Raw genomic sequence first — 13,345 nt, forward strand, 5'->3', positions numbered from 1 at the left:
TGACAGTTTCGTCAGTGCACCACTGACTTTATCGAAGCTTGTTGATGTTGTGATCCAACAGCTGATGACTGGCGGGAAGTTACTGTTACGTCACTTCCGGTAGTGATCTTAGTCCTACTCGCAGTCTCCAAAAGAGGATCATAAACATGACAATCTGAGTCATGTTTATGATCCTCTTTTGGAGACTGCGAGTAGGACTAAGATCACTACCGGAAGTGACGTAACAGTAACTTCCCGCCAGTCATCAGCTGTTGGATCACAACATCAACAAGCTTCGATAAAGTCAGTGGTGCACTGACGAAACTGTCAGCAAGTTTTCTTTACTGGTTTTGACAAATTAAAAACCTGTTTATTTATATAGTATTTAGACATGTTAGAAGTAAAGTGAGAAAACATGTTAAATAGTTAGGGAGCAATATGTCATAAAACAAAACCCCGTGAGTATTTTATGGTGAAAGTAAGCCACCTATCTAGATACCTTAAGGGGGGCATAAAGAACAGGACAAAACATGTTGCCAAAAATCTAGTCCTGGGGTGTTTTATGCGCCTTTTTCAAAATGGCCGCCAAAAACATCAAAAATGCCTGAAAATGCTATATTGAACGGTGTTATTGTAATTAAAGCACACACAATCGCTATATAATACATAAGGAGTCTAATCAAAACATGATTTTTTTTTTTTTTTTTTCACACTGGCAAAGCCTTAAGCTCAAAAACAAAATGGCGGGAAAATATTATCAATGAATTTTAATCATAATTACTTAAAAGGTATTCTAAGGCCGATGGTTGTGATTTTGGTGTCTAGGTTTATGTTTATGAGCATGACAAAGTAATTTAGGTAGTTTGCAGATTCCAATATGGCTGCCTTAAAGCCATATTATAACATTTGCTGAGGAAAACGCCCTTAAAAGATTTTAAATTCAGGTTTTTACACGATTGTAATGTACTTTAGTAAACAAACATTCTCTGCAAAAATCTGCAAAAGACTTTAGGTGCTGTAGTTTAGTCAAAATCCGAGATTTTGAATAAACCGCCTGAATCAGCGTTTTATTATTACGATAGAAATATTAGTCGAACGCGTATGCGATGTCAACACAGTGCTACGCACACGGCGTGCGGGACAAACACACACACGCCAGAGGGTCGTACCAAATTACAACCGCCGGAGTAACATGCATTGGCGCTAGTTGTAAATTCCTATTTTCTTTGCTTTACCTCACTTGTTCGGCTCAAAATTAAAAGGGGACATATCTGACAGTAAATGCTAATATTTTATTGAAAATGAATACTAATCTATTTTTAAAGAAATGTTATAATATGGCTTTAAGCTCAAAAACAAAACGCGGGCAAATATTATCAGTGAATGTTAATCATAATTACTTAAAAGGTATTCTAATGATTTGATGTTGGTGTCTAGGTATATATTAATGGGCATGATTAAGTCATTTAGGTAGTTTGCAATTTCCAAAATGGCTGACTTATGGTTCAAAATTCAAAATGGCGCAAAACAAAAATTTAGTCAAAGTTACTTCACAAGTCGACTTTGGTGGTATTAGTGTATACCCAGCAAACACAAAAATATTCTGAAAACGTTTATTCAAAACATTTTAATAACATTTAAAAGAGTCGGGTTATATAAAGATCACGAATATGTTTCTAAAACGGTATTGTAAAATAATTCGGGCAAACATTTTTTTCTGTGTTATGTGTCTGCTGGGTATGTATGCTTTATGGTGCCTATGTATCCCTGGACCACATGGAAGGACAGGGTCTAGGATTATATTATCCAACTTGCACAAAGGTCGCTCTGTTACATTAGATTAGATATCACTTGCAAATTGAAAACAATCTTAAACTAGAGCGGTTCTCGGGTTGCGCGGTTTTCGGCATACGCGGTTGGTGTGTAAGGTTGTTGGGTGATGGTATGGTAGTGGTTGTGTTTAGATGTGAGTTTCTTTTCAGAACCCTGTATGGGCGAAGCCTGGATGGTGGATGGGGAGTGTGGGGTGATTAAAGAAGGAAATAATATGGAAATGTAATAGGCCGCACAGCTGTGTAATGTTTATGTTTTACAAGATGCCCAGAGCACGGGTTGGGATATGGGATATCGCCTCGTGGTGTCGAGTTCACAACAGGTGTTGGTATTGCTTTACCAAAACAACCTGAGCCGTGTGTTGGAAGTTTTTGTATGTATAGACAGTTTCCTAGCAATGTTGACTGTACCCACCAAGTTTCATGCCCATACGACAGATTTTAGTCATCTGACCTCAGATGACCCCTAAGTGACCTTGGATTACCCCCAAAATGACCTTCCAAACATTTGACTCTTAATGTTGACTGTACTCACCAAAGTTCATGCTGTTATGTCAGTTTTTAGTAATTTGACATCAGATGACCCCTGGGTGACCTCGGATGACACCGAAATGACCTTCCAATAATTCGTTGGAAAGGGCGTGCCCGAGTGATTGCGTATTAAAACAAACGTTAACAAACAAAAACAAAATTCCCTAAATTGTTATGCCAAAATAAAAATTTAATAAAAAATTTAATCTTGTAAATTTTGGCTGTATGTAAAGTTTGGAAGGATTTTGTTTCTCAAAAAGAAAACAAATCTGGTGTCATAATGAGTCAAAAGATGTATGTTTTATACAGTAAATGAAGTAAAAATTATGATGCGCAGTGATTATGCCACGTTATTAAATTTCTAATCTTAATATTTCGTCTTTTTGTCAAAATTCAAAAAGTATGTGATAGCTGATTTATTGCTCAACCACACCAAGTATTTAGTTGTGGCGTTAAAATACCCAAACAATTAAGTTTCTGACGATACAGTTCTTTCAGGGACACCCTGTATATAGCATGTTTGTACTACAATATCGATTTTATTGAAGGTCACTGGTAAACAAACACTTGATAGTCTGTGCCTCGGGCCAGACTGTATGTAACTATCACGATGTTTGTTTGGATCGCCCGACACAAATTGGCTGTGTAGGAGACTAGGTCTGTGCAAACAAATTAACGACTTTATAGCGAACGCGAGTGTTTCCAAAAAGCAGCACAAAAGCAAACAAAAAATACACCCATTGCCCGCTATTTAGGCTACTGCACGAAATTAACGACTCTAATCATGTACCGCACGAAATGAACGACTCTAATCATGTACCGCACGAAATGAACGACTCTAATCAGCTGCGGCAATTCCCCAATGGTGGATAGGCCTATACTATACACGTATTCTTATTCGTGCATTTGACGGACTTGGGTGTTTTTGTTTTTGTTAAATATCTCCTCTCCTGAACACATATTATTATAGAAAATCTATCTACTTCTTCATTCGATTACATACTATATACCCTGCAACTTTCAATCTACACAGTGGCTAGATAAACCCTTAAACGTGCGAACAAATATTGCAAAACAAAATTAAAGTATGGCTCTCCGCCTATGGCTCCGCCCATACAAATATTCAAAATGAAAATGGCCGGGCGCGGCCGCGGGTAGCCTATCCATCAATCCTAACAACAACAGCAACTAACAACAACAAGAACAGGGATCATTAGATTTAAAAAGATTGGTCAAAAGATAATTTCAAACTTGCATATTCCGTGAAATGTAAATGTAAATGTAAATGTAAATGTAAATGTAAAATGTAAATGTAAAATGTAAATGTATATTTTTAAGCCATGATAGCGCATATCTCGGCTTCCATATTAACGAAGCATTATATCACAATAAAGGGAAGCGACGAAAAATACTTTTGTTTCAACTTTGGACATTCATTACACTCATAAAAAGATCCAAACTTCGGAAATAAGTGTTCATCATGGATCTAAATATTATCCTCGTCCAATGGACACTCGTTTTCATCGCCCAAAAATCTAATCTGAAAGTAACTACTATAGGGTTGCAACTTCCTCCTCTGAAATGATGCTGGTCGAAGTCTGGATCTGTATGTGATTCAATTTACATATCTCCCTCATCAACCGTAATTGAGGGGAGCTGTCTGTTTAGCAGTCAAGTTAGCTCAATGTGCCTAGTATGCTCTCATGAAAAATTGAGTAAGCTTGAAATTAAAATAAATTTCGAAAAATTTTGCTTTTGTTCGCAGAATATGAATATTTTATGGATTCCTGGGAGGGAACCTTTGTGATGGAGGAAACTTTCGTTTCGCCCTCTTGTCGCTTTTAACCATAGCGGGTGTTCAAATTTGAAAATTAAGTAGTTTGTAGTTAAGTCCTTTGAGTTAAGTGGTAGAATGAACTTAGATAACAAAACGCTAGTTTAATTTTTGAGTACTTTGATCGGCTGAATTTCTGATGAGATTCCGTTGATGGTTGTACCGCCACATACACCACCACTAGAGCGACGAGGCACAATGTATTTAGATGAAATATTATTTGGGCAGTATAACGATGAACGAACACCACCAACACCGCCGCCGCCACCAGACAGGCATGATGCAGCGGATATTAGGAGCGGCAGAGACAGAGGATTTGTTGCTGGTGTTGCACGTCCATCTCGTATCAAGAAGACTAGTATTCAAATACGTGGAACATTGAACAAGCGTCGTCTCAGGTATGTGATCATATTGTCTATAATCTGTATAGCTTCCTCGAGTCAGTAATTTATATTTTGTTTTTGCTGAACCATGAAATGGTATCAGCCTATGTTAGTGTATGTTACTTACTTACTTACTTACTTACTTACTTACTTACTTACTTACTTACTTACTTACTTACCTTTTGGTCTGAAATGGACATATCTTTAAATGCCACGAAGGTATGAACCCCCCAAGTGGTGTCAAATGAAAGAGGAAGAAGTAAAGAATATAATAAAAAATATTTTCCCACCCGGGGGTGGCACTCGTAATAAGCCCTGAGTCAAAATTTATATGGGTCCATTTCATATCTCAAAATGCCAAGAAGGTATGTACTCCGAGTGGTGTCAAATGAAAGAGAACAAGATAGGAGACCCAGCAAACAAAAAATGTCCTTAAAACGTTTTTATATAACACACTGTTAGAATATTTTGCATCACGTTTTCAAAAATGTTTCATGATGTTATTTTAACGTTTTCATACCCTTTATTTACCCCTCATGTTACGATTTACTGTAGAACGCTGATAATATTAGTACTGTAATATGTCAATGTTACGTCAGCTCAAGTCGTATTTATTTATATATGTTCCTCCCGGTCTTTATTACATTTCAGCTACTTGTGGAACTCAGTCAGGAGGGCGCAAAGAAGTGTAAAATCAAAATCGCGGCGGAAACAAAGAGCAACTCATGGGTCAGTATATAGCTTAGCTTGTGTATGAACATTTGGACAAGTTTTCTAGATAAAAACAATCTACTTTATACGTACATTAAAGCTATGTTTCCAGACTCTTTTGTCTTCCTATATCCAGGCATATTCCGAATGACACTGGACTCTACTTCCCTCCAGAGGGAATAAGCGCAAATTCGCACATGTACATAGATGATGTCCCACAAGTTCCACGGAGAAGTTACGAAACAAATAAAAGCAAGCTTCCCATGCCCAGCGATGCAATGAATCACCGCAGACAAATGCATTATATTGCTTCAGATCAAGGCTTAGCCCAAAATGTTCACAGACGAAGAAAGTTCAAGGGTGATAAGTTCAAGGCAGGAGTTCCTGTGACATACATGGAAAGTATGCGTGGTGAGGAACAGGCGGATATTAATATGTTTCCGTTGTCTAGTGATGCGTTATGTTATGGGCAGAACTGGTACTTGCAAAGAAATAACAATCCCGCAGAAGAAAACAGGTTTACCGCAAATAGTGGACACGCAATTGGAAGAAAAGAACAACGTTATCGTCAACAGATTCCCTCAAGAGAGGAGAACTTAATGCGATTTTCTCTATCTGCTTACGAGACGGATTATGACAGACACAGGGACAGAAGAAAAGGCAGAAGGCGCTACATTGCATACAAACAACATCAATATCAAAAGTACTATTCACGTGTACCTGCAAACAAGAACATATTTGGACCTCATTTTGAAGCAAATAGATCAACAAAGGCGACACGTAGAACGAAAATAAGGTAATTACAGATATGTTATTTGGGCGATCCAATCATCCGATCATCATAAATCTGATCTTCCCTAATAAATCCTAAATGACTTATGTTTTCAACTTAAGAAAAAACACGACATTCCTCCGTGCATATTTTGATTAAGATAATTATCATTATTAATAGTTTTTGTAATTTTGACAAATGTCTTCATTGAAGTGTCCAATTGGTTCATATACTATTTTTTCGCTTAATAAATCATGCATTTTGAATGATTTATTATTGTTATAATTATATTTTGTTCCCAATCCAGGGCTATGAGAAGATGATACAACAATTTGGAACCGGCTTCATACGACAATTGAATACCATGAGTCTATTGTATATTGCGGTTTAATTCACCCATTACCCACATACATACATACATACATACATACATACATTTGAAGCATTTATATAGCGCTACGTACATAAAGAGCGCAGCGCATATGACAAAAATGACAAAATAACATGGCAAAAGATGAAACCAGATTAATTCAATACAAAGAACATAAAAATTATGACCACTGTGGAACAAACTATTCATAAGCAGCAAATAAGTAAGTTTTAGACCCTTTTTGAAACCAGACAATGTATTTGATTCCCTGATGGTAGTGGGCAGATTGTTCCAAATATGTGGTGCTGAATGAACAAAAGACCTGTTTGTAGCAGTTTTCAGCAATTTGACACTGTTGATCTCAGAAAGACGTGTGGTGTCAGAGGCGGATCTGAGGCCAGCTCTGGCTGGACAATACAGAGAGATCAGATCAGTCATATAAAAGGGGGCTGATCCATTAAGGCATTTGAAAATAATCATCATGATCTTAAAAATGATCCTCTCTCTGATCCGAAGCCAGTGTAATTCTTGTAAACAAGGCGTAGCATGATCCTGTTTTGTTCTGCGGCAAATGAGTTTGGATGCCCAGTTCTGGATTCTTTGCAACCTTTGAATGTCAGATGTATTACTACCCAGAAGGAGCCCACTTCCATAGTCAATGCGAGACAGTATAAGACTTCTAACAACAAGGTGGCATGTGTCAACATCCAAGAAGCGTCTAACACGGGATATATTACGAAGCTGATAATTCAAACTTGAACAAAGTGAGCTGATGTGTGATGTCATTGTCATTTGACGATCAAAAATAACACCTAAGTTCCGAACATTTTCAGTCGGCAGAATCTCCATGTCACCAATCCGAAGAGAAACAGGCGGCATATTTTGCTTTTGGTAATCAGATACCGCAACAAAGAATTCAGTCTTCTCGTCATTCAGACGCAGCAAGTTCCTGGTCATCCATATTTTGATCTCACTGCTACAAGCTGTGAGGCGAGCAAGCGCATCAGTGATGGATGATAGGTTTCGGGGATCAAAGTTGATGTATAATTGTATGTCATCAGCGTAGATGTGATATGAAAGACCGAATCTGTTGATGATATGGCGAATTGGAGAGGTGTACATTGAAAAACCCAGCGGTCCAACTAGAGATCCCTGAGGTAATCCAAAGCTTAGAGGTTGAGGTTCAGACAGTGTACCGTCTACACTAACACGAGATGATCTGCCTGTAAGGTAACATTGGAACCACTTCCACACCACTCCACCAATGCAGAAGTCACTGGTAAGTCTGTTTAGGAGAGCACAATGATTCACAGTATCAAAGGCTGCGCTAAGGTCCAGAAGGACCAAAAACACGCCTTCACGCTTGGCAAGATGTTGCATGATGTCACTCTTCACTTTTAATAGCGCTGTCTCCGTACTGTGGAGAGGCCTGTACGCTGACTGTAAAGGATCACAAAGTTCATTGCTCTCCATATAAGCAGAGATTTGCTTGATGACATGTTTCTCAATTACCTTGGACACATAAGGAATGTTTGAAACGGGGCGGTAGTTCTTTAGCGTTTCAGGGTTGAGAGATTGCTTCTTGATTAGCGGGGTCACAATTGCTTGTTTCAAGCATGCTGGGAAAGCGCCGGTCATCAGGGAATCATTTGTGATTTTTGTTATGATTGGAACAAACATGTCTGGATGCTGCTTAATAAACCATGTGGGTATGGGATCAAGACAACACGATTTGGCAGATGATTTCTGAACATACTCAAGAACATCATTCTCACTCAGTACATCGAAATTCGTGAGAGAACAAGATACACTTCTTTCAGGGTCCACATTAGTGGAGGTCTCATTACACAACTCAACAACATCATTTTCAAGACACTTATATATGTTAGAAACCTTTTCACTGAAAAATGAGGCAAACTTGTTACTTAAATCTTGAGATGACTCATGGGCTGGAAGAGCCTTAGTGCTTCTATTTAATAGTGTGTTAACCTTCTTGAAAACAGTTTTAGTATCAGCTTGGGCAAGTTCATTTTTATAATATTCTTGCTTCGCTACACAGATTAAGCTGTTCACATGTTCTCTTTGAACAACATACAGTTGATGGTCAACTTCAAGCCTGGATTTCCTCCACTTGCGTTCATGCTTCCTACGCACTCTGCGAGCTTCATGGATAGAGTTGTTATACCACGGTTGATGCAATCTTGTGCTTCTGGTAGATCTTTTTTCTGGAGCATGCTTGTCCAAAGTGGTCTTAATGACTCTATTATAGTGGTCAGCAAGATCTTCTATTTGGGAACCTGAGGACTCCAACAGTAAGTGGAAATTGCCTCAAATGATGGAACATCCATCAAATGTAGCTTGCGTGATACTATGACTTGTTTCTGAGAATGAGATTTCTGTTGGCATATCTTGAAACAAACCACATGATGATCTGAAAGGCGAGGATCTACAACACAATCCGTAACAAGGTTCTCTTCTGTGCGTGAGAAAACCAGGTCTAAGGTGCTTCCAGATATGTGTGTAGGGCCAATTACATGCTGGTGAAAACCTGCACTCTCTAACGTTGTCATGAAATGGACTACCTCTGGCCTTTCAGGGCATTCAGCGTGTATGTTAAAATCACCAGATATTACTGTTTTTGTACCAAGCGAGTTGAGAAAATCCACAAATAGATCAAATTCTGCAAGAAACTCGCTTGTCTTTATGTCATTTCCTGAGGATGTATGAGGGCTATAAATCACAAAGTAATATACATTCTTTGACATGTTGGTGAAACAACAATGCTCAAAAGTACGGAAAGATTTTCCTGTTTCAAAGATTTGTAGTTTCAGCTCATTCTTAAAAAGAACACCGATACCACCACCATAAGTATGTGAGTCACGAGGGATACTCAGGAATGAGTAACCTGGAGGGGTCAACTCGCCTATGACGACTGGTTCTGACTTCTTTAACCATGTCTCAGTGATGATAAGGCAATCTATATTATTGGCAAGAACATATTCAGAGCTAAGGATAGTCTTATTTCTGATGGAACGGGCATTCCACAAAGCGAACTGAGTATGGCAAATCTTGTCCAATGTCTGAAAGTGGCTAGTATTATCTACATTGAGTTTTTGCTTTAACTTTGGTCTGCTTCCTTTACTGCCTCTATGGGTAGGCTTCTTAGAGTTTATACCAAGTTCCAAGATTGTATTCCAAACTTGTTGAGACACTTTACCACTAGCATTGTAAGTCAAGAGCTGGTCTCTATTATAACACATCGTAGTACTTGAGAAATAGGTGATTTGCACTTCAGTACTAGATGAAGGTGTTAAAAACACAATCAATAATGTGCAACCAAGTACGGAAAGTACATAGTCAAAAGTGAGTAGAGTTATTACACTGGTTCTATATATGGATGCCATGTATAGAGAAAGGGTGTGATGGTCAAAAATAAGATTCACTTTCCTGCTTCTCAGAGATTCCAGAAAAATCTTCAAGGTTGTCCAGAGTGGTCACTGATGTAAATAACTAATGTCCAAATGCACAATATTACTGGTGATGAGTAAAAAACCAAGTAATTATGAGTAATTCTGCAGAGAGATGTTAGAGGCAACCTTCTCAGGTGCACACCAATCATGACATACAAATATTCCGCCAGGATTATATTTGCTCTGAAACTATAGTAAAAAAAAATCATGTTATGACAATTTGCGTAATTTGCAGTTAATGGAGAGATTGCAACTTTTACGTGAAACGTGAAATCGGAACGGGAACCGCATATTACACTAGTCCAAAATAAGTTAGTATGCCCTCTAGAATCCATTGTGAATTGGTCAATCGTAGAATTCCCGTAAAGGTTCGTTCATACTACCACCGCATTTGCGATGCGTTGCTTTGCGATGCGGTGCGTTGCTGCACTGCAAACTACTGCATTGCGATATCGCAACGAAGTTAAATACATTTTAACTTGGAAATGCGACGAGTTGCGTTGAATTGCGGCATCGCAAAGCAACGCATCGCAAATGCGGTGGTAGTATGAACGGACCTTAAGGCGGCCATGTTGCGATTGGTAGCAAATTATGACGTCCAAAAATGACAACAACAAAAAAGTATCAGAAAATGCAGAAAAGCTTGTCATGTTCTGAAGCGATTCAAAGTAACTACATTGAACAAGGAGAATCTAACATATAATAAAATTTGTTTGGTTTGTTACATTTGACCTAGTATAGATGAAATGAATAGATTTGACATTTTTCGACGCGAATTCGAAAGGGCAGATACCCTATTCATTTGTATGTGGAGCATGCCGAAAAACACCTTGTGAAAAGGCGTTTTAGGCTAGATCGTGTCGTCTTACGGCATAATGCGGTATGAATTGTCTGATTTGGACGGCAACAGCAGTTCATGTAACGTCGTTTATCACCATTGCTGTTTCGTTGCTTTAAACAGCTGTCAAAGTGTTTTGCTTATGGATACTACCCAGCGAACACTTAACTGTTTTTAAAACAATATAATGCATGTGTATTGGTTTTAGTTAAATTATTTTGATAACGTTTAAATGTCGGGTAATACAGAAGTCATGAAAACGCTTTTTTAAAACGTTTTATACTGAAAAAAATTACATTTTAAACAAATTCAAAATTTTATTGTAAAATATTATTTGTCAAACATTGTTTTTACTTTATTAAGTCTGTTATGTTAGAATGTTTCGCAGCCAATTTTGAACAAAATAGTTCATTGAATTTACATCCGTATGACAAAAAAGACGAAATCAGTAACTTGGTGCACAAGATTTGCAAATTAAAAAGAATTAGACATTGCTCGTATACCGGTATGGCCAATATAAATGTGCTCTTTCATTTAATGACATAAAATTGGGAAAATATTGTAAGAAACACTTGAGGTTTTGATTTTAAAACCCACATCTTGGTCAACGAATATGCATGGATAGGTAGTTTTCAACAGATTTACCACATTCGCCTGGCTATAACATTATCTATTGACTTAATGAAAAAAACTGTTTTTAGGGGAAGTGTTAACACTGTTCGATACAAAAAATGTTCTGATTGTATGAAGGGAACACTAAACGTTTTGACAAAAACCAATCACAGATGTCTATTTTCCACTAGATCTCACACAGGTCTGATGATGCTATGCACTCAGTCGTGTAGTATAACACATATTGCGTGGAGACTAGACTCGCTGTGCTGGAAGAGCTGTGTACTCGGGTGTATCGAGGTGGAACTGTGCGTAGATCCATAAGAGAATCGATTTTGTAGTCAAACCATGATGCAACCATCATGTAGTGCAACCCAATTAAATCAATCATAACATGGATATCGAGAATGTTTCGTACATTACATGCATGGGATGTTGCATATTGTAACTTGTTTTACATTTCGTTTGAAAAACGTGTTTATTTTTGGCCAAAAATGAGATGTTAGGAAAACGATTCCTTTATTCAAAGGTTTTTAAATTGTTCAAATCAACGAATTATAAGTCAAATTTTTTTTAATTTTTTTTGGGGAATTATTTCCTTTGAACCCTGTAGTTATTTTTAAATAAGTAATTCTTAAGCCAAGCTTTAAAAGTTTCCCAAAAATGTCCGTTGTTTTTTGCCCATTTCTCACAAATGAGGAGTCATACCAAATTAAAGAAGATATCATCCGCAACATGTTTCCTTATGCAGGGTGTCCCAGAAAAAATTACCGGGCGAATAAAGTTGGAAATAAGTAAAAAAATAGGCACCAGAATCGTAAAATCTAGATATGCTGGGAGTCGTTAGAACGCTGTTAGACAGGAGTGACGCGTTGGTAACAGAGGAAGCAGACAAACAAACTGAGGAGAACAAAATTCGCGATGCATTGACCACTTGTGGCTATCCAGATTGGTCTATTAAAAAGGTTCAAAAAGACAGATCCACTCCTAAGACAAAACCTACGACAAAGCGAAAAGATGACAGTGAGAAAACCAAAGGCATGGTCGTGGTTCCCTACATAGAGGGCGTTTCTGAGCGAGTCTCCCGTGTGTTCAAAAAGCATGGATTCTCTACTGCCATGAAACCACATCGCACCATTTGCAGTATGCTCGTCCACCCTAAGGACAAACTTCTCCCCCAGAAAAAAGCGGAGGCCATTTATGAGATTCCCTGTGGTGACTGCTCCAGTTCATATATTGGCGAAACTGGCCGGCCGTTTGGCACCCGACTTAAAGAACACCAAAAAGAGGTTGAAAAATTTGAAGCCAGACCATTCACACGTGCAAATCGCAAATCTTCTGTCACAGAGATTCACAAATCTGCCATCACCGACCATGTTGCCTCCACAAATCACTCAATCAATTTGGAGGAATCCAAAGTCATTGATCGTGAAGCTGATAAGACTACCAGGTGGCTCAAGAAAGCCATTTGGATCCGCAAAAGAACATGACACTCTAAACAAGGACGAGGGGGCCTACGCACTCAACAACATCTTTGACCAATTCATAACGCCCTCTACGGCGTCTCCTGTTACCCATAAAAGGAAACAGTCAGATGTGATGAGTTGCCAGTCTGATGAAGCCACTAGTGTAGTGGTGAAACGTCACTGAAACGTGAGTCAAAAACTTCGTTTTTTCTCAGGAATTGTTCAAAATGAACAATATTTACAACTATATATGCTTATATGCTAATTCTACTAGAATCGGTTGACTGATTGCGAAGAAATGAGCGATTACATAACGCATGAGTCAATTCACTTCATTCCAAGTTTGAAAGAAAGATCATTCAACACAATGCGCACTAGTGGTTAATTGTCAATGGGCTTCATAATTTCTGTTCGGTGAAATCCTTTTCGTTCTTTTTTCTTGCAAAACATTTAATTAGGTTTTGTTCAAATTGAAAACCTGCACGATATTGTAAGATGATGCTCGGTACTTGTAAATATAATGTTGCATAAAGAATTATTGCATAAA

At 38.1% G+C, this 13,345-nt stretch overlaps 1 protein-coding gene across 1 annotated transcript; it reads left to right on the plus strand.

Annotated features, from left to right (window-relative positions):
* The first annotated feature begins 4,329 nt into the window (after window positions 1-4,329).
* Window positions 4,330-6,437, plus strand: LOC140172056 (uncharacterized). The gene is made up of 4 exons (XM_072195403.1): window positions 4,330-4,574; window positions 5,211-5,288; window positions 5,407-6,066; window positions 6,350-6,437. The coding sequence occupies exons 1-4, from the start codon at window positions 4,330-4,332 to the stop codon at window positions 6,363-6,365; spliced, it is 999 nt and encodes a 332-aa protein (XP_072051504.1). The 3' UTR covers window positions 6,366-6,437.
* Window positions 6,438-13,345: the final 6,908 nt, after the last annotated feature.

This window comes from Amphiura filiformis, chromosome 15 (genome assembly GCF_039555335.1).
Source record: "Amphiura filiformis chromosome 15, Afil_fr2py, whole genome shotgun sequence".
In the NCBI taxonomy this organism is placed as follows: domain Eukaryota; kingdom Metazoa; phylum Echinodermata; class Ophiuroidea; order Amphilepidida; family Amphiuridae; genus Amphiura; species Amphiura filiformis.

Excerpts from the sequence above, each read along its gene's own strand:
- LOC140172056 (XM_072195403.1), top strand. The coding sequence starts at position 4,330 with ATGGTTGTACCGCCACATACACCACCACTAGAGCGACGAGGCACAATG. Across the intron at positions 4,575-5,210 it reads TTGAACAAGCGTCGTCTCAG|CTACTTGTGGAACTCAGTCA; the intron begins GTATGTGATCAT and ends ATTACATTTCAG. Across the intron at positions 5,289-5,406 it reads AAACAAAGAGCAACTCATGG|GCATATTCCGAATGACACTG; the intron begins GTCAGTATATAG and ends TCCTATATCCAG.